This window comes from Plasmodium brasilianum, chromosome 14 (assembly GCF_023973825.1).
Source record: "Plasmodium brasilianum strain Bolivian I chromosome 14, whole genome shotgun sequence".
In the NCBI taxonomy this organism is placed as follows: Eukaryota; Apicomplexa; class Aconoidasida; order Haemosporida; family Plasmodiidae; genus Plasmodium; species Plasmodium brasilianum.
The window spans coordinates 2,348,348-2,366,843 of NC_090127.1; the positions used below are offsets into that span (position 1 = coordinate 2,348,348).

At 28.5% G+C, this 18,496-nt stretch overlaps 5 protein-coding genes across 5 annotated transcripts; 3 read left to right on the plus strand and 2 right to left on the minus strand.

Moving 5' to 3' along the window:
• Positions 1–674: 674 nt before the first annotated feature.
• MKS88_005712 (dihydrolipoyl dehydrogenase) lies at positions 675–3,987 on the plus strand (the record flags this gene model as incomplete). Its single annotated transcript, XM_067218999.1, has 3 exons — positions 675–845; positions 2,035–2,135; positions 2,520–3,987. 3 exons carry the CDS (start codon positions 675–677, stop codon positions 3,985–3,987), a joined length of 1,740 nt encoding a protein of 579 aa, XP_067070918.1.
• Positions 3,988–5,929: 1,942 nt separating this feature from the next.
• Positions 5,930–7,093, plus strand: MKS88_005713 (cytochrome b5; the record flags this gene model as incomplete). The annotated part of the gene is made up of 3 exons (XM_067219000.1): positions 5,930–6,083; positions 6,380–6,609; positions 7,001–7,093. 3 exons carry the CDS (start codon positions 5,930–5,932, stop codon positions 7,091–7,093), a joined length of 477 nt encoding a protein of 158 aa, XP_067070919.1.
• A 467-nt stretch (positions 7,094–7,560) lies between these two features.
• Positions 7,561–8,661, minus strand: MKS88_005714 (CWC16 domain-containing protein; the record flags this gene model as incomplete). The annotated part of the gene is made up of 1 exon (XM_067219001.1): positions 7,561–8,661. The coding sequence occupies one exon, from the start codon at positions 8,659–8,661 to the stop codon at positions 7,561–7,563; it is 1,101 nt and encodes a 366-aa protein (XP_067070920.1).
• A 2,617-nt stretch (positions 8,662–11,278) lies between these two features.
• Positions 11,279–14,681, minus strand: MKS88_005715 (CG2-related protein; the record flags this gene model as incomplete). Its single annotated transcript, XM_067219002.1, has 2 exons — positions 11,279–13,926; positions 14,402–14,681. 2 exons carry the CDS (start codon positions 14,679–14,681, stop codon positions 11,279–11,281), a joined length of 2,928 nt encoding a protein of 975 aa, XP_067070921.1.
• Positions 14,682–15,967: 1,286 nt separating this feature from the next.
• Positions 15,968–17,029, plus strand: MKS88_005716 (uncharacterized protein; the record flags this gene model as incomplete). The annotated part of the gene is made up of 1 exon (XM_067219003.1): positions 15,968–17,029. The coding sequence occupies one exon, from the start codon at positions 15,968–15,970 to the stop codon at positions 17,027–17,029; it is 1,062 nt and encodes a 353-aa protein (XP_067070922.1).
• Positions 17,030–18,496: the final 1,467 nt, after the last annotated feature.

Genomic DNA, 18,496 nt, shown 5'->3' on the forward strand with positions numbered 1-18,496 from the left:
GTTTGTACATATACGTACGTATTTATATGTTTGTACATAAGTACGTATTTATATGTTTGTACATATACGTACATACATATGCGTATGTTTTTTTTTTTTTTATGCTACAGGTTATTCTATATTATGTTTGTATAATGTGGAAGTTTTAAAAATAAAGTTTTGCCCTTTAGCAAAAGCCTTTGTAGGGGGAAAAATGCACATACATATATATATATATACTACATAAATATATAAATATATAATACATATATAAAAATATAATACATATATAAAAATATAATACATATATAAAAATATAATACATATATATATATATATTAATGCATGTGCAGTCATAAACATGCGCAAATGAAGGTAGGTACAAATGCGAAATGAACAAAATTTGAATATTCCCATATAAACATTCTTGCCAAATTTTATTTATTCACATCTTCACATACGCATAAATATAACTTACATGTACAAGTCAGAAAACACCAAATTCGCAAAATTTTGAAGTAACAAATTCAAATTTCGCTAATGAAAAAAGTGCATGGTGTTATTTTTAATTTGCTCACAAATTAACGCTATAATGTATTGTTGTTCATACTTTTTTCTTTTCTGAAAATATTTTAACATAAAATAAGTGAAAAACGCATTTATATGTTGTGCTCAATGTTTTTAAAAACGGCAATATGGATGTATTACCTGTGGGTGTGATAACTATGGATGTACTACCTGTGAGAGTATTACCTGTGGATGCATTACCTATGGGTGTATTGCCTGTGGATGTATTACCTGTGGATGTATTACCTGTGGATGTATTACCTGTGGATGTATTACCTGTGGGTGTGTTAACTATGGATGTATTACCTATATATATATGTATTTACTTATGCATGTATATATATGTGCATGTAATTCAACAAAAGTGCCTATATATTAAATTTTAGCACTATAGAGTGTGTTTTTTTTTTTTTTTTTTTGTAGATTAGCAAGCGTGTTTTTTCAATATAGATATGGTCCTTTTAAAAATAAAAATCAAGTGCCATTATTAGTGCTTTTTTTAACAGGCTATAAAATACATACAATACGTATGTGCATATATAATATATACGTAGTTATACATGTAAGCGTGAAGCGTAACCGAAGGACAGAGAAAAAGGAAAAAGGCAAAAAGCCCAGGGTGTGTTTCACTTGTAGTGTATATGATTTGTGCATCTGTTTTATTTAGTTTCGTTTTGTTTTGCTTCCATTTTTTTTTTGTTCTTTTTTTTTTTTTTTAAATCTTTTTTTCTGAATGAAATTAATGCACTGAAGTAAATCATGTGTATAATTACTTTTAAGTGCATTTTTTTTTTTTTTTAATATATATTTTCCTTTCAGTTTTCACTTGCCTTTCATTTCCTTTTTTTTAAAGAATGTATTTATGTAAATTTTTTTTATGATTTAACTATAACATATAAGAAAAAATAATTAAATGAGGATTAAAATATATGAAGAGGGAATAATGATACTGGTAAAACTTACCAAAACATAATCTAGATTATTTTTTAAAATAAGCCCCTCTCTTATATCACTAAATTTAGTGTACGCTAGGATATATAATTAATAGTTACTGTTACACTAATTATTTTCGCACTTTTACCTTAACCATAATTAAAGAGAATAATTAACACCATTTTTAAGGTACTATGCTCCCATGCATACGTACATGTACATGTACATGGACGCATACATACGCGATAACATACCCGCAAACATTCATACATACATGCATACTCACACACGTATATATTTTCATATACACACAAATCAATATCCCTTGAGAAATGAATCCTTGCCGTTGGAATATCATTTGTTGAAAGAAATTAAAATAAGTGGAAGTTTTATGTTTGCACGTATTTAACAACGTAGTTTTGTACTGAACAGTTCCAATTATATGATATAGAAAATACATGCAAACAAAAAAAAAAAAAAAAAAAGTATTATACCGTATGTATATATATATATATATATAAAAGCGTCTGCATACGCATGTGCTCCTTTTTACAGCTGACTATTTCCCAATACCTATATTCAAATATGAATGGAGTTATAAACAAGACGAAAATATATTTTTTCCCATTTCGTAGGAACTTTTCAACGAAGATGGAGTAAGTTAATTAAAGATATTCATAATAAAAAAGTGTTTTATTTTATTTTTTTTTATTTTTACGTGGAATATACGTGATGTGCATTTTTGATTTTTCGCATTCACATGGAATATTTATTTTATTTTTTTTACGTGGAAGATATATGAAATGTATTTTTGACAACATTTTACATGCACATGAAATATTATTTTATGTTTTTACGGGGAAAATTTATGAACAATAGCAATTTTAGCAACATTTTACCTGTACATGCAATAATTTTTTTTCCATTTTTATCGTATATTTTGTAATTTTATTGTATAATTTTACCTAACATTTTTTTGTACTACAATTTTGTCCCATATTTTTGCTTCACATAATTGCGCTGTTTTGCTTTTTGGTCAGTTATGACGTGATAGTCATAGGGGGAGGTCCTGGCGGCTACGTTTGCAGCATTCGATGTGGTCAGAATAAACTGAAAGTGCTGAATGTAAATGAGGATAAGAAATTAGGAGGAACTTGTTTAAATAGGGGTTGTATTCCTTCAAAATCTTTACTGCATATTGCACATAACTATTATGAAGCAAAAACACGATTTAAAGAAAGTGGAATATTAATAGATAATATAAAATTAGATATCGACAGTATTCATAAGCATAAAAATAAATGTATGGGAAATTTGTCAGATGGCATTTCCTTTTTGTATAAAAAGAACAATGTACATCATATTATAGGGCATGGTAGTATTATTGATGAAAATACAGTTTTAGTAAAAACAGAGAGAGAGGAAAAAAAGGTTACAGCAGAACGTATAGTTATAGCTACAGGATCAAAGCCAATTGAAATTCCTTTGAAAAAATTAGATGATAATAATGTAAATGATATTGATAATGTAAAGGATATATTAACATATGACCATGAGGTATTACAAACATCAGATGATATACTCAATTTTAAAAATATTCCCAAAACGATGTCAATTATTGGAGGTGGTGTTATAGGATTAGAAATAGGTTCAGTCTTTTCAAAACTTGGTACGGATGTTACTATATTTGAATATAATAATAGGTTATGTGGTTTTCTTGATGCAGATGTTAGTAAAGTTTTACAGAAAACATTAGAAAAAATAAAAATGAAATTTCTTTTTAGTACGTCTATAATAGGTGGTCATTTAAAAAATAATCATGCCATTTTATATGCAAAGAATGATAAAACAAATGAAATAAAAAAGGTCAAATCTGATATTGTTCTTGTATGTGTTGGTAGAAAAGCGAATTTTGAAAATTTAAATTTAGAAATTTTACAAATTCAGTTAAATGAAAAGAACAAAATACCAGTAGATGAATATTTTAATGTAATATCACATCCGACTATTAAAGCAATTGGAGATGCTATAGATGGTCCTATGCTTGCACATAAAGCGGAAGAAGAAGGATATATACTAGCTAATATGTTATTTAATGAATTAAAACAAAATAAAAAAAAAAAATCTCATATAAATTATAACTTAGTACCGAGTGTTATATATACACACCCAGAAGTAGCTACTGTTGGATATAATGAAGAAAAATGTAAGAAATTAAATTTCAATTTCAAGTCAGTTAACTTTCCATTCGCAGCAAATAGTAGAGCAAGAACTATAGATGATTACGATGGTCTAATTAAACTACATGTAGAAAAAGAAACAAATAGGATTTTGGGTTCACAAATTATTGGTAATAATGCCAGCGATTTGATTTTACCAATTTCCATATATGTAGGTAATAACGGGTCATCCAAGAGTTTGAGCAAAATTATTTATGCTCATCCCACATTCTCGGAGGTCATTAAGGAGGTCGCGTTACAGTCTTTTGACAAAGCGATACATATGTGAGTGTTTGCTCATGATACAGGAGGAAAGGGATAGGGACACATACACACACACATACACATACATACACATACATACACATACATATACACACACATACATACACACACACACACATACACACACACACACATACACACACATACACATACACACACATACACATACACACACACATACATACACACACACACACATACACACACACACACATACACACAAAAAAAAAAGAAAAAAGAAAAAAGAAAAAAAGGAGGGAAATCCAGGCAAGTCAGGAAAGATGAACAAATAAGGAAAACAAACAAACTGCAAGACCCTAATGACGTAGGAACATTCTTTCTCTTTAAAACGGGTTCATGTAATGACACATTCTTGTTTTATTATTATTTTATTTTTTTTTTTTATTCCCTCTTTTTGCCCAGTTTGTTTATCTTGTTCTTAAATGCTTCTTCCTTGGCTGGTTGCACTCCTTTTTTTTTGTCTTTTCGTCCTTTCATCCATTCGTTCTTTCATCCTTTCGTTCTTTTATCCTTTCGTTCTTTTATCCTTTCGTTCTTTCATCCTTTCGTTCTTTTATCCTTTCGTTCTTTCATCCTTTCGTTCTTTCATCCTTTCGTTCTTTCATCCTTTCTCATATTTTTTCTTCCCCTTCTTTTTTGGTACTTTCGAACAATATGCAAAATGAAATATTAATAAGAAACACGACAGATTCGACGTCTTTTCAATGCGAATTTACTATTTGAATACACCCGTTTGACATAACCATAATATGATTCTTTTAAAATATGAGGGAAAATAGCACAAATAAGTAGATGGAGGCACAGGTACAGATACAGCTACAGGTGTGTATAGTGATACACATGTACAATTCATAGGAGAGATGGTAACAACATTTACATACATACTAAAATTGTTAAGTTGCTAACAAATATATATGACAGTAATTTCTGCTTTTATACGCGGAAACGGAGGCTCCGGTAACAGAAAATACTTTAGAAGAGTAAGGTCGAGATACAATGTAGTAAAGCATATAATAGCAAAGTAATGGCATGAAAAGTGGTATGTATCATTCGTTTATTATGTATGAAATGATTTTTAAAAAAATAAAAAAGGAAAAAAAGGAGGAAAATGTTCACTCCTACATTATAAATATATGTACATATATATATATATATATATACATGTATGTATACGTATGTATATATATATATATATATATAGGCTCATAAGAACGCTAAGATATAACGGTTCGCCAAAAGGACACGTGCTGTATTTGAACGTTTTATTTTTACGTATTCATTCAACAAAATATATTAAATTTTTGAGTTGCTTTTTTTGTGCAATTTAATTTTTATTGGTGCGGTAAAATTTTTTCATAGAGTACATCATTTACTGAAGTGACGTTCCTATGTGGAAGTGAACGATTTGTATTTCCATTCGATTAAAAAAAAAAAAAAAAAAAAAAAAAAAACAAGTAAACGAACGAACAAATAAACAAAATGAAAGAGGTGAAAATATAATGGTAAAATAAAATAACAAAACATAATAGCTAAATAAAAAAAAAAAAAAAGAAAAAAAAAAGTGCAGAACACATATATATATATATATATATATATATATATATATATATAGCACATGCTCACACACAGTAAGTTTTATTTTTCGTGGAAAATTTGATCTCATACACTGAAGTTGCTGGAGCACATTCATTAGTATAACATATTATGGGGTACCAAGCATTGTGTAAGCAGCAGTCGTTCCTATTGCTTAATTGTTCATGCGCTTGCTAATTTGCTGTTTTAGTATAACTGTTTTTTCTACATAAAAGTGTTTATAACGTTCAAATTTTTTCTTTTCTTTTTCGTACGTACACATTTAATATATATATATATATATGTATTTATGTGTGTATATATGCTTAACCCGTGAAAGTAAAAGCTTCAGAATGGCTGTTAAAATATTAAAAGTAATTGATGATAGGGACCTACAAAAGCTACAAAACGAATCGAAGTGCTGTATAATAGTGAACGGTTTGGTGTTTGACGTCACTTCGTTTTATGAACATCCAGGCGGGTATGACCTTTTTAAAGAGTACGAAGGTAAACATGTGTACTTACATATATATATATATATATATATATATATATATATATATATGTAAATATGTATGTATAAACATTGCACTCACAGTATTTTGTATGTTCAATAGGGGAATTACGAAATCTTTGTTTATTAACTTATGATAACATTTTTTTTTTTTTTTGTGTATTTTATTTTATTCATTTTATATATATTTTATTTATTTTTACTTTATTCATTTTATATATATTTTATTTATTTTTATTTTATTCATTTTATATATATTTTATTTATTTTTACTTTATTCATTGATCAGGAAAAGACGCAACAGCAGCTTTCAACGAAATAGGACATTCTGTTAATGCAAAAAAATTGATGAAGAACTATTTAATTGGAATAATGAAAAATTCTGATAGATACAAAAATAAGATAAATACAAGAATGGTAGAAGACAAAGTAGAATATATCGAATATTCTGCGCAAGATGAAGAAGAGGGTGAGGAAACTGCAGCAATTAAGCCTGAGCTGGATCAAACGAAAGATAAAGTAAACAAATAATTTTTTTGTTTTTTTTTTTGTTTCTTTTTTTGTTTTTTTTTTGCAAATTTATTGTCAATATTTTGTCAATTTTACTTTATTGTTTATGTTTTATTATATATATTCAATAAAAAAGTTCAAATTAAAAAAAAATATTACAAATGGCTCAAAAAAGTAAAAACACAGTTACGCACATACATGCATTACGCATATGTGTGTGCGTGTTGACCAAAAACAAAAAAATAGCTGCAAAAAAATTTTTTAAAGAACTGCTTTAAAAAAGAGCTTTAAAAAGGAACTATAAAAAGGAACTATAAAAGCAGCCTTAAACATATTCTAATTCTTAATGTTAGCCACCAAAGCTTTATTTTTATTTCATTTCCTCTTTTATTCCACGTAGGTTGCCGATGCAGAAAAAGTAAATTATCCCATGGTTTCCCTCATTATCCTTCTCTTCAGCATTGCTTATTATTATTTGTTTTTAAAGGGGTAAATGCTACAAATGCCATTTTCATCTTGCTCATAAGAATAATTATGTTTGCAATGAATATCAAGCTGACCCAATTTTTTTTTCAATTGAACATTTTTTAAATAAAAAAATAAACAATTCTTTGTTAACACAAATTATCAAAATTTTCAGTTTAAATGTGGGGTCCGTTGGTCCATAGAGGGATCGTGCCTATGCATATAAACGTGAGCTGAGCACGTGCTTATATGTACATACATATGTATCTACATATATGTATTTATGTATCTATTAGCCAATACCTCATCTGATGTACAAGCTTTTGCGCACCCCCTCGAATAAGACTGTCTGCTTTCTTCGTTTCCTGCATTTTTTCCCACGTATGTACGCGTATGTGTATACACACACATACATACATACGTTAATATATATGCGCACACGTACGAGCATGCTTTTTTATTTGCCTCTCCCCAATGCAAAGGCGTAAATTTTGCCTACTTCTCTACCTTGAGGTACTTCTTATCAAATATGCTCCTTTTTTTTTTCTTTATTAAAGTATTTCTTGCATATTTACTTTTGGCTTTAATGCTACTCCTATGTTTTTTAGTGAAGAGAATAAATTTTTCGATTTTTAAATCTTCATAAGGGTCATTTACAATATCAATAAATATATTTTTTTTTTTATATTCTTCCCTTATTTTTATTTTATCTTTTTTAATATCTCGTAGTTGCTTTCTTAAGTTACTGTTGCATACAAAATCATTTTTAAGCATGTGGTTTCTTTTATAATTTTCTTTTATTATATCATTTATATCTTCGTCTGTTGAAAGGTCAACTTCGTCTTGTATACAATCTTTTCCATTAGCTTCACAACTTGGTATTTTGTCGTCCGATTTGTTTTCATAAGTTTTATTCTCATCCGCTTTATTCTCATCCGCTTTATTCTCATCCGCTTTATTCTCATCCGCTTTATCCTCATCCGCTTTATCCTCATCCGCTTTATCCTCACCCGCGTCGCACTTTTGACTCTTTCCCTTTCTTCCTTTTTTTTCCTCAAGCAGGTTATTATCTGCACCATCTGAGTGTACAAAATGGCTTTGCTCCTTTTGAAAATGGACTGGAAGCTGCTTCTTTTGTAGTGCATTAATTTCTAAAAGGAGAAAGGGGTTTCCTTTTTTTTTTTTGTTTTGTTCAAAGTCTATTGTGTTAAAATTATTCTTTGCTCCTTCTGTTAACACATTTTCAAAATGCTCAATTTTTTTTCTTGCTCCCTCAATAATATCATATGAACAATTTTTCGGATTCGTTTCAATGATAATTTTGTTGGAACAATTTTTACAAAAAATAGAAAAGGAATAGAAACAAGTACTTAAGTAATACCCAGCTTTCCTTCTTTCACTGTTAAACCTTTCCCCTTTATAAATATATATTTTACATTTTGTACATATGATAGTATATGGTATTTCAAATTTTATTTCGTTATAATCTTTTCTGTTGTTCTTTTTTATTTCTTTTTCTTTTTTCTTCTTTGATCGTTCATCTTCTACACTTCCATAATAAAAGTTATCAGCCCTTGATGCTTTTAATGACAACATGAGGCACAAAATTGGAATGGATGGGGACAAGGAGGAAAAAAAAAAAAATAAATAAATAAAAATAAAAATACTCAAAGAAAAGGCAAGGCTAGGCAAATGCGATAAACAACTTAGAAGTACGCAAAACTGCACAATATTGCGCTAAATGGCACGAATGGATATTAAGGAATACGAAAAAATATAAAAGCGAAGTTATTCAAGAACGATCTAACAATTAAAAAGGATATATTTTCTTACACTACATTGTATTTAGCAATTCCTTATTGTAAATTAAAATACTTTTTTTTTTTTTTTTTTTTTTTTTTTTTGGACGAATAAAACAAATGCATTTATTTTTATATAAAAAAAAAGAAAATAAAAGATAAATGCCTGTTAACTGTATGTCATTCGCGAAAACACATAGGTGCATAGACGAATACACGAATATTTGAATACATGAGTACATATATAAATGTATACGTGAATACATGTATACGTGAATACATGTATACGTGAATACATGTATACGTGAATACATGCATACGTGAATACATGCATACGTGCATACATACATACATACTTACGTAAGTACATACGTGTTATACATGTAAATGCATTTAAACATTTATGCGACCATTTCGTGCATTTCGTTTGTACACTCCTGCTAATTGCAGCACGCGCAAGTGCAACTGCAAAAGGAGTATTGATGCTGCAAATATTTTTTTGTAAAAAATGAAGAAAATTGGTATAAATAAAAGACGAAAAGAACACTACATTTAAAATATATTGTCTATTTTTTTTTCTGTTTTGTTTTATTTTTTTCTATTTTGTTTTATTTTTTTCTATTTTGTTTTATTTTTTTCTATTTTGTTTTATTTTTTTCTATTTTGTTTTATTTTTTTCTATTTTGTTTTATTTTTTTCTATTTTGTTTTATTTTTTTCTGTTTTGTTTTATTTTTTTCTATTTTTTGCTATTTTTCCTTTTACTACACATGTAATACATAATTTATTAAGTGTAATAAACTGTATATATCTATTTAATTTTATTTAGAGTACAATGTGCTTTTTGAAGATGGATTATGAAACATTCTTTACGAATGGCAAATCAACTTTGCGTACTTGCATTTTTGCGTACTTGCATTTTTGCATACTTGCATTTTTGCATACTTGCATATTGTTATTTTAGAAATATCAAAACGATTTCATCGTATTTCCGTAAAAATAAAGCATTTTCACTTTGTATTACTATACACATATTACAGTTTGATTACGTTGTATCTTCTACCGCTATTTTCAAAATTGTTTTTGTTCATGTTAGAGCTACAAGCACTTTCGATTCATCCAATTTCTCCAAATTTTTTTTTATTATTTTTCTGCATACATTCCTTTTTCATCTCCACTAAGTGCAGACCCACCGCTGCTTGCGGTGCGTGTGATCAAGTATGTGTACGTGGTTGTGTATGTAGAAATGTGGAACGAAAAAGGAACAGATAAACATGATATAAAGCAGCTTCTTTCTTCTTTTGTTCGTTTTTTCACTTTTTTTTTTTTTTTTCCGACGCTCGAAATTGCTCATTAGTGCTGTTTTTACGATAAAAAATAACTCTCGTTTTAAATTAATTTCTGGACATTGTTTATTGTACATCTTTATATAGTATAGTCTTTGCTATAAATATGTAATTAGGATGCAAAAATTGAAAAGAAAAGCAAACTATATAAGAGTGGTTTCCCAAGTGTTTATATAAACCATTTTAAATTCGACATGCCAGAAAAAATTAAGAAAATGTAAAAAAAAAATGAAATATAAGAATGTAATAAAAAATTTAATCAAAAATGAAAGGAACAAATGTAATCAGAATAAATGTGTTTCATACTAAAGGGGAAAAAGCTAATGTACAGTATAATGTCTATTTGCACATATGTATGCACAAATGCGTTCTGCATGATTAAAAAGCAAACGTTGAATAAAAGGAAAGTCATCTTAAAAGAAATATTCTGAAACGAAAAAAAAGAATGGGAAAATTATGCCCCATGATAAGCACGTAATGTACATATGTCTGCGCACAAAAGTAATACACAAATGCACACATGCATATATATACATATATATATATACATACATATACGAATCTACCCACACACATATGTGTATGCATTTATTTACACATTCAAACACACAGACATGTTCAAAATTAACGACTTAAAACAAGGAAACGGAAAAAAGGCATGTTAAACCAAATATAAAAAGATAGGTTAAACGTAACCTAAACCAGCGTGGCTGCATTCGGATTTTATCCAACAAAAACAAAAAAAAAGAAAGAAAAAAAAAGGGATGAAAAAGGGAATGCAAATAAATATATAAATAAGTTGTGTATAAAATTCGAATAAAACACGAGAAATATGTAAATAAAATGAAAAAAAGAAAACAGACGCGAACGTAAAAAAAAAAAAAAAAAAAAAAGGTGCGTTTCGATTTACTTAAAACAAAAATAGTGTACGGAAAAGTTCACACATACACAGATAAAAATATATATCCTATATATGGGGGTACTACACTACCTCCTTTCGGTAAATTCTTTTTAAAAAAAAAAAATTAAAAATAAACATATATATATATATATATATAGGCATATCACTTCACTGGTATGATAAGGCGCGTTGAGCAATTGCAGACTGGTTCAGTTTGTGATTAGACAATAGTATGTTAATTACGTAATCCCTATACAAATTATCAATATCAAAATATTTGTTAAAGTATTTGTACTTATAATATTGAATAGAGTAGTAAACTAAATAGTTACACCTCCATAATGATCTAGAAATTTTTCTTATATATTTTATAAATTGTTTATTTTCCTTTTTATTATTATAAACATAAATAACAATATGTATCACTTTATTTCTTTTCGGCGTAAAATTAGATGTATTTAACTCGTTTATTATTTTAGAATACATATGATTAACGAATTTTATTTCTTCTTCATCATTAAATTTAAAGTATATACTTCCCAGTCTTTTCCTTCTTCTTCTCATCATACCTTGAAAATTAAATAAATTTTGTTTTAAAAAAGCCTCTAAAAATGTTAAGGCAGATAAAAGGTGAGATAAACACAAATCTAATATACAAAATGTCCTTAAATTTTGGTTTTTTATTAATAATAGTAACCATAAAAATGGACTACTCAAACTATAGTTAAATAAGGAGAAATGTTCTAAGTTTAGATTGTTCAACATACATATAATATTTTTTCTTCCTCTTTTTTCTTCATTCTCTATTATATTTTTAAATAGATATAATATTTCTATACTCACATTTTTCTTGTAATTATGATTTTCAACTAGCCAGATATACCCTCCTCTCTTTAGCTTCTTAATCTTTCCTTTTAAGCTCTGCATTATTGCCTTCTCGCTGTTTTCGCTTGCATGATTGTGCTTATTCTGGATGGAAGAACACTTGTCGGGGCTGCTTATACTGCGGATGATAACAGCATTGCGCAGAATGCTTGTACTGCCACTATTGGAAGCGTTCCGAATGATATTTGCACCGCCAATGCTGTCAGAGCTCCGAATGGTATTTGCACCGCCAATGCTGTCAGAGCTCCGAATGATATTTACACCGCCAATGCTGACAGAGCTCCGAATGGTATTTACACCACCCATACTAGCGGAGTTTTGTGAGTTATGTGGGACGCTTTCTGTGAGAACGGTATGAGCTCTACTAATCATGCTAATGCTGCTTCTGTAGTTTATCTCATTGAACTCATCGTTCATGCCTTTTCTGCTTTCTTCCTTTTTGTCATTGTGATTACTGATAGTGTTGTCATCCTCATTTTCTCGTGTACTAACTTCCCCTACAGAAGCAGTAAAACCATTTGCTCCTCCTCTATTAGTACATAGACCGCCCCCCTCTCCATCTGAATCGTATTTTATGTAACTACCGTCGGCATAATACACCGGGCAGTTTATACTGTTCATGTAAATTTTGTCCTTATAAGTAGGAGTAAAGAAAACCTTTTTTTCATTATTTTTTATGTTAAATTCGTAATAGTTTATAGCATCTTGTTCACATCGTTTTTGAAAAGTTGATGAAACGTTATTTGTTTCTATTAAATTTTCATCCATTTCTTTTATTATTTCATATATTTTTTTATTACATTCTACAAATGCTTTTTTTTTTTTATTTGGGTCCATATTGTTTTGTGTCTTCTTAAAATTTATGTAGCGAGTAAAAACCTCTTTCCCATTACCATACAAGAATATAGATATTAGCATATAATAAAAATAAAAAAAATAATCATAACATGATATATTTAAAGTTTTTAAACAAGGTAGATATAATGGAATAAACATTTCTATCATGTCATAACTTTGTATACCTGACAAGTTCAGAACTTTTAAAATAGGTAACCTCCTTATATAATGATTTAGGTTTATTCTTTGTTTATAATTTTTTATTTTTTCAAAACATTTCTTATTACAGTTATACACTATGCTTATATGCTCACATAGTAAATGTAATTTATTTTTATTTATTAAGTTATTCATTTTTTCCTTTCCACGTTTTATTATTTTATCGTTCCCATTTAATTCATGCTTCACCCCTTTCATCTGTATACCCTGTTCATTGCACTTACGCGTAGTATCTACATCACAGTTACTTGTGTTTTCTGCGTTTTTTTCATTCTTCTTAAATCTGTCGTTTTTTTTTTGGAAACAAGGGCCTACTTTATATATGTGTGCAATTTGTTCATGCTTTTCCTGCACATTGGTCATATTTTGTTCACTTTGTTCATAATTTTCCTGCACATTGGTCATATTTTGTTCACTTTGTTCATAATTTTCCTGCACATTGGTCATATTTTGTTCATTTTGTTCATAATTTTCCTCAACAACATATCCACTTTTTCGATTTCCCCTTTCATCGCCCCTTTGATTGCCCTTTTTGTCGGCCTCTTCGTAGCTTTTCTGCAAAAGTATCTCCTGAATATGCGCGAGATCATTCTTCGTTACACAGTCAAAAGATAAATTATTTAACAGAATTTCTTTTGAAAAGAATTCAAAAATTATGCCATAACTTGAATAAATAAAAAGAGGACAATTCACGTCATTCAGCCCATGAATGTGTAGTTCTTCCAATGTGTTTGCATGAGAGCTAAGAAGTAAACTGATATCATAAAAATTTGCGTTTCTTATAAATTCCCCTTTTAGTATTATCTTTTTCAAAAAGGATTTTTCATTTTCAACTAGCTGTTTTCTGTTAATACCGAAATTAATATTTTTCTTGACTGAAAAGTGGAGGGAAAAAAAAATAAAAAATAAAATAAAAATAAAAAAATAAAGAAAAAAAAAAAAAAAAAAGGAAAAAGAAAATATAAATATAAAATAAAATAAAGTGGGAATGGTGTCTATTATACGAAATTGCATCTATAAAAATGCACTGTTTAAGGTACAAATAGACATGGCACGCGTAAGCGTACACACATATATGTGTGTAAGAGACGGAGCTCAAAACCGGTTTACAATTGTGTAATTATGTATATTTAAGGAAATTGTAAATAGTAGCAGCCGCTTTAAAAAATATCATAAACGAAGAGGTGTGTTTACTTTGTTGTGTTATGTACTATTTTGTTTTGTCTTGTTCTATTTTGCTTTGCTTTGCTTTTTTTTCTGTTTTTTCTGTTTTTTCTGTTTTTTCTGTTTTTTCTTTTTTTTCTTTTTTTTCCATTTGTTCTGTTCTCTTTCATGCTTAACGCTTCTTACCATAGTGCGGGTTAGAGTAAATATTTTTTTCGTCCTTTAATATGGACAGGAAAAAGGAGCTGAATTTATTTGGCTTTATAAACTTTACAAATTTAATGTAGTTATTTAAATTAACGCAACTGATCAGACTATAAGCTTTTTCATCCTTCAAGTATTCATAAAAACTTTTGCTGACAAGATTAAGTTTTAATGCTTCATTAATGGTTAAATATTTTATTATATTAAAAAAAGCATCACCTGAAATTTCGACCAGAAGTATATTATTCTCCTTACTCATCATATCTCATATGGGGTATGGGGGAGTGGGTTTGAAAAAAAAAAAAAAAATAAACAAAAAAAAGCGAAAAAAAAATAAAGAAAATGAAAAAAAATTAAAAAAAAAAAAAAACACACAAAAAAAAGGAAAAAGAAAGAAAAGAGAGAGGAATTCATAAAATATAGTATAACAAAAAAAAAAAAAAAAATAAAATAAAATAATTAAAATGAACCAATTAGCAAGTGAACGAACTAATTGGTAAGTGAGCGAACTAATTGGAAAGTGAGCGAACTAATTGGTAAGTGAGCGAACTAATTGGTAAGTGAGCGAACTTATTAGTAAGCAAACGAATTAATAGGTGAACGAACGAATTAATAGGTGAACGAACGAATTAATAGGTGAACGAACGAATTAATAGGTGAACGATAGAGTTAATAAGTAAACGAACGAATTTATAAGTAAACGAACGAATTTATAAGTAAACGAACGAATTTATAAGTAAACGAACGAATTTATAAGTAAACGAACGAATTTATAAGTAAACGAACGAATTTATAAATTTACGAATGAACAAATTAACGATGGAACAAATTAACGAATGAGCAAATTAACGGATGAATAAATTTACGAATGAATAAATTAACGAATATATAAATTGACGAATGAATAAATATACGAATTAATAAATAAACACGCTCAAAGGGAAAAAAAAAAAAAAAATTTTAAGGAAATTTTTCAAGTGTGCAAAGAAAATTTGCTGCACTTTGCCATTTATTTTGTGCCTCTAATTTTTCGAAGCTTTATAACACTAATTTTGTATTTGTAACTTTCCATTACTCTTTTCATATGGTACCTCATCCCCTGGGATGGATGAAAATGATAGTTTATACTATTCTTGGATAGTTTTCCTTTTTTTTTTTTTGCTACTTTTTGATTTGTGTTTATGATATTTTTTTGTTACACCTTTTCTTAGCTTAGCTAGTTGGTCGTTTTTCCTCTTTTATTTTCCTTTTCTACTGCTATGCCGCTATGCTGCTATTCTGTCGTTTCATGGTATTCTTAGTTTTTCTTCACATCCCTCATTTATTTGTGTTGCTTGTGCTATTATACTGTTTTTATATTTTTTTTTCTACTTTTGCACTTTAACGCTTTTGCATCTTTTTCCTTTAGATTTTATTTTTAATTTTTTTTTAATTTTTTTTTAATTTTTTTTTTAATTTTTTTTTTAATTTTTTTAATATTTTTTCCCTTCTTTCCTTATTTCAAAATGAGCTATATATTAATATAAATTTAAAAAAAAATGAACAAAAATGCTAAAACTCAGAAAGGGCTTTTTTCATCCATATCGTTCGCAGTTGAACTATAATTCTCACATATTTGTGGGAATAAACAAAAATGGAATATTATTTTTTGCAAATACAAGGGCGGAAATCCCACCAGTAATTGTTGATAGTGAAAATGCTAATGATAAGAAGGATATAATACTAAAATTTAAGGATGAATCAAATTTGGAAGGAGAAAACAGGAGTGTTATTATAAGGGATAAATATGTGGTCGATGATACGTTCTCTTCTTATATAACAACAAGGAGAAAATTTTTAAATTTCTTTTCCTATGATATAAAAACATATCAAGACAATATGCTTTATAAAAAGAGTAATGGGTGTGAAAATGCTTTTTTATATTCAACAAAAATTAAACAGTTAAAATATAGTGATAGGATAAGTACTAATATCTATGTTCATATTTTTAATTCTCATTATGATGGTGCTAATAGCTTAGGTGATGCTGCTCCATCCTTTATAGGTCATAATAAATTTTTTTTTAAAAAAAGTCTATTTGATATATTATTTAAAAAATATAGCTTAGTTTATTTTTTTACAGATACAAATCATATCAGTGAAATGGGAAAATATTTGAACGATTTTGTTTTGCAAAATAAAAAAAAGTGTAACATAGAACATGAAATAATTAATACAGAAGGATGTTTTATAAAATTAAAAAAAAATGCACATCCCATTCATTTATTTTATTGTTATGTGCCACCTTATAAATTCTTCTTGTCAACCTATTTCACTAAAAAAATTGCACTAAGTTTAAGAAATGCCCATTTCGATAATGCTAATAACAGGAATTTCTTTTTTTTAACGAACAAACTAAATGCGCAGGATGAAAATGCTTTATTGTTATCACACACTAATAATTGTACTTCTCATAGTAACAGTAATAGTAACGCGCACTATTACAGTGCGAATAACTCGTTACCATCACTCCTGTTGTTCGATGAACACTGCTACGTTAGGTACCATATTAAGGGGTTATATACAAACGAGGCATCCCACTATCTTTTCAACGTCCTCTTAAATATATAGCGCATGCCCTACTGGGGAGAGCCACAACCATCGGGCAGTAAATGACGTAAACAGGTTTAAGTGCACTGAACGTAATATGTGATAGTATGTTTTCTAAAATAGCAAAAAAAAAAAAAACAAATACACACACGCGCACACACACACATACATACATATGTACATACGTACATACAATTGCACGCCCGCGAGAGGGAGATAAATTGCTGAGAAAATTGTCAAACGTGTTATGCTTTTCCGTAAAAGGGGAAAAAGGTGGTAGTGTCTGTTGGATTTGGATTTATCGAAGTGATTAACAAACCGTTAGCAGTTAAAAAATTATTTGTATTTTAAATTACTATTTGCACAGATGAAATATGTGGAAGCTACGCGTGTTTATGCGTACAGGGTACATACACATGTGCAAATATATATATATATATATATATATATATATATATATGCATATGCATGTACATATGTGTAAGATTCATTCTCTTGTAGCTGGATTTTATGGCAATTCATAATTTTGGCACTCGCATCATAAATTGAAAAAGAAGGAAAAGGGAAAAAATAGCAAAAAATAGCAAACAAAAAAAAAAAAAAAGGGGAAGAAATGCGAAAAAATAGGGAATAAAAATGGAATAATAAGGGGGGAAAAAAAAAAAGAATGTTCCAAATTAATTTTGATGCAAGCTGATCATTCATTTTAGAGAAACACGCAATTGAAGCGTACCTTCCCCTCCCACTTTCATTTTTATTTCAATTAATTTTGCTTCATTTTGTTTAACTTCATTCAGTTTTACTTTAATCAACCTTACTGCATTTTATTTATTATTACTTTTTTTTAATTGCGCAAAATAGTGCTGTACGCACCTTTGCAAATTTCAATTTTCCATTTTACGACTATTCTCGTGCCTTTGCCATTTTGTTTTTGTGCTTCAATAAATTTGTTTACGTTTATTCATACGTTTAATTAGTTATTTACTTATTCGTATGCACATATATTCGTTTGTACATTTATTTGTTTATTATTCATTTTCCCCCTATTTCCCAAATTATGGAAATTTCCCATCCTTCACCTATTTTTGCGTGCATTTTACACCTCTCTACTTTTTTTATTCATATTGTGTTTAAGTTCCCCCCTCCTCTCTCCCTCCCCCCAAAAAAAAAAAAAGATATCCACAGACTTACAACACAATGGAGCGTTTTAAAATAATGTATTTAGTGTAAACCATTCGCATTTACATTTGCATTTACATTCGCATTTACATTCGCATTTACATTCGCATTTACATTCGCATTTACATTTTCATTTGCATTTATGTTAGTCCCCTTGATGCATTAAAATTCTTTTTAATTTTTTGCCGTACACTTGTGTTACCCTTATTTTTTAGTAGTGCTTATTTGGTCTTTTACCTGGGTCTTTTTAGAGTTTACACTTTTCATTTTCTGGTCGTTTCTTCACCGTGCTATGTTCGGCTGTTTATT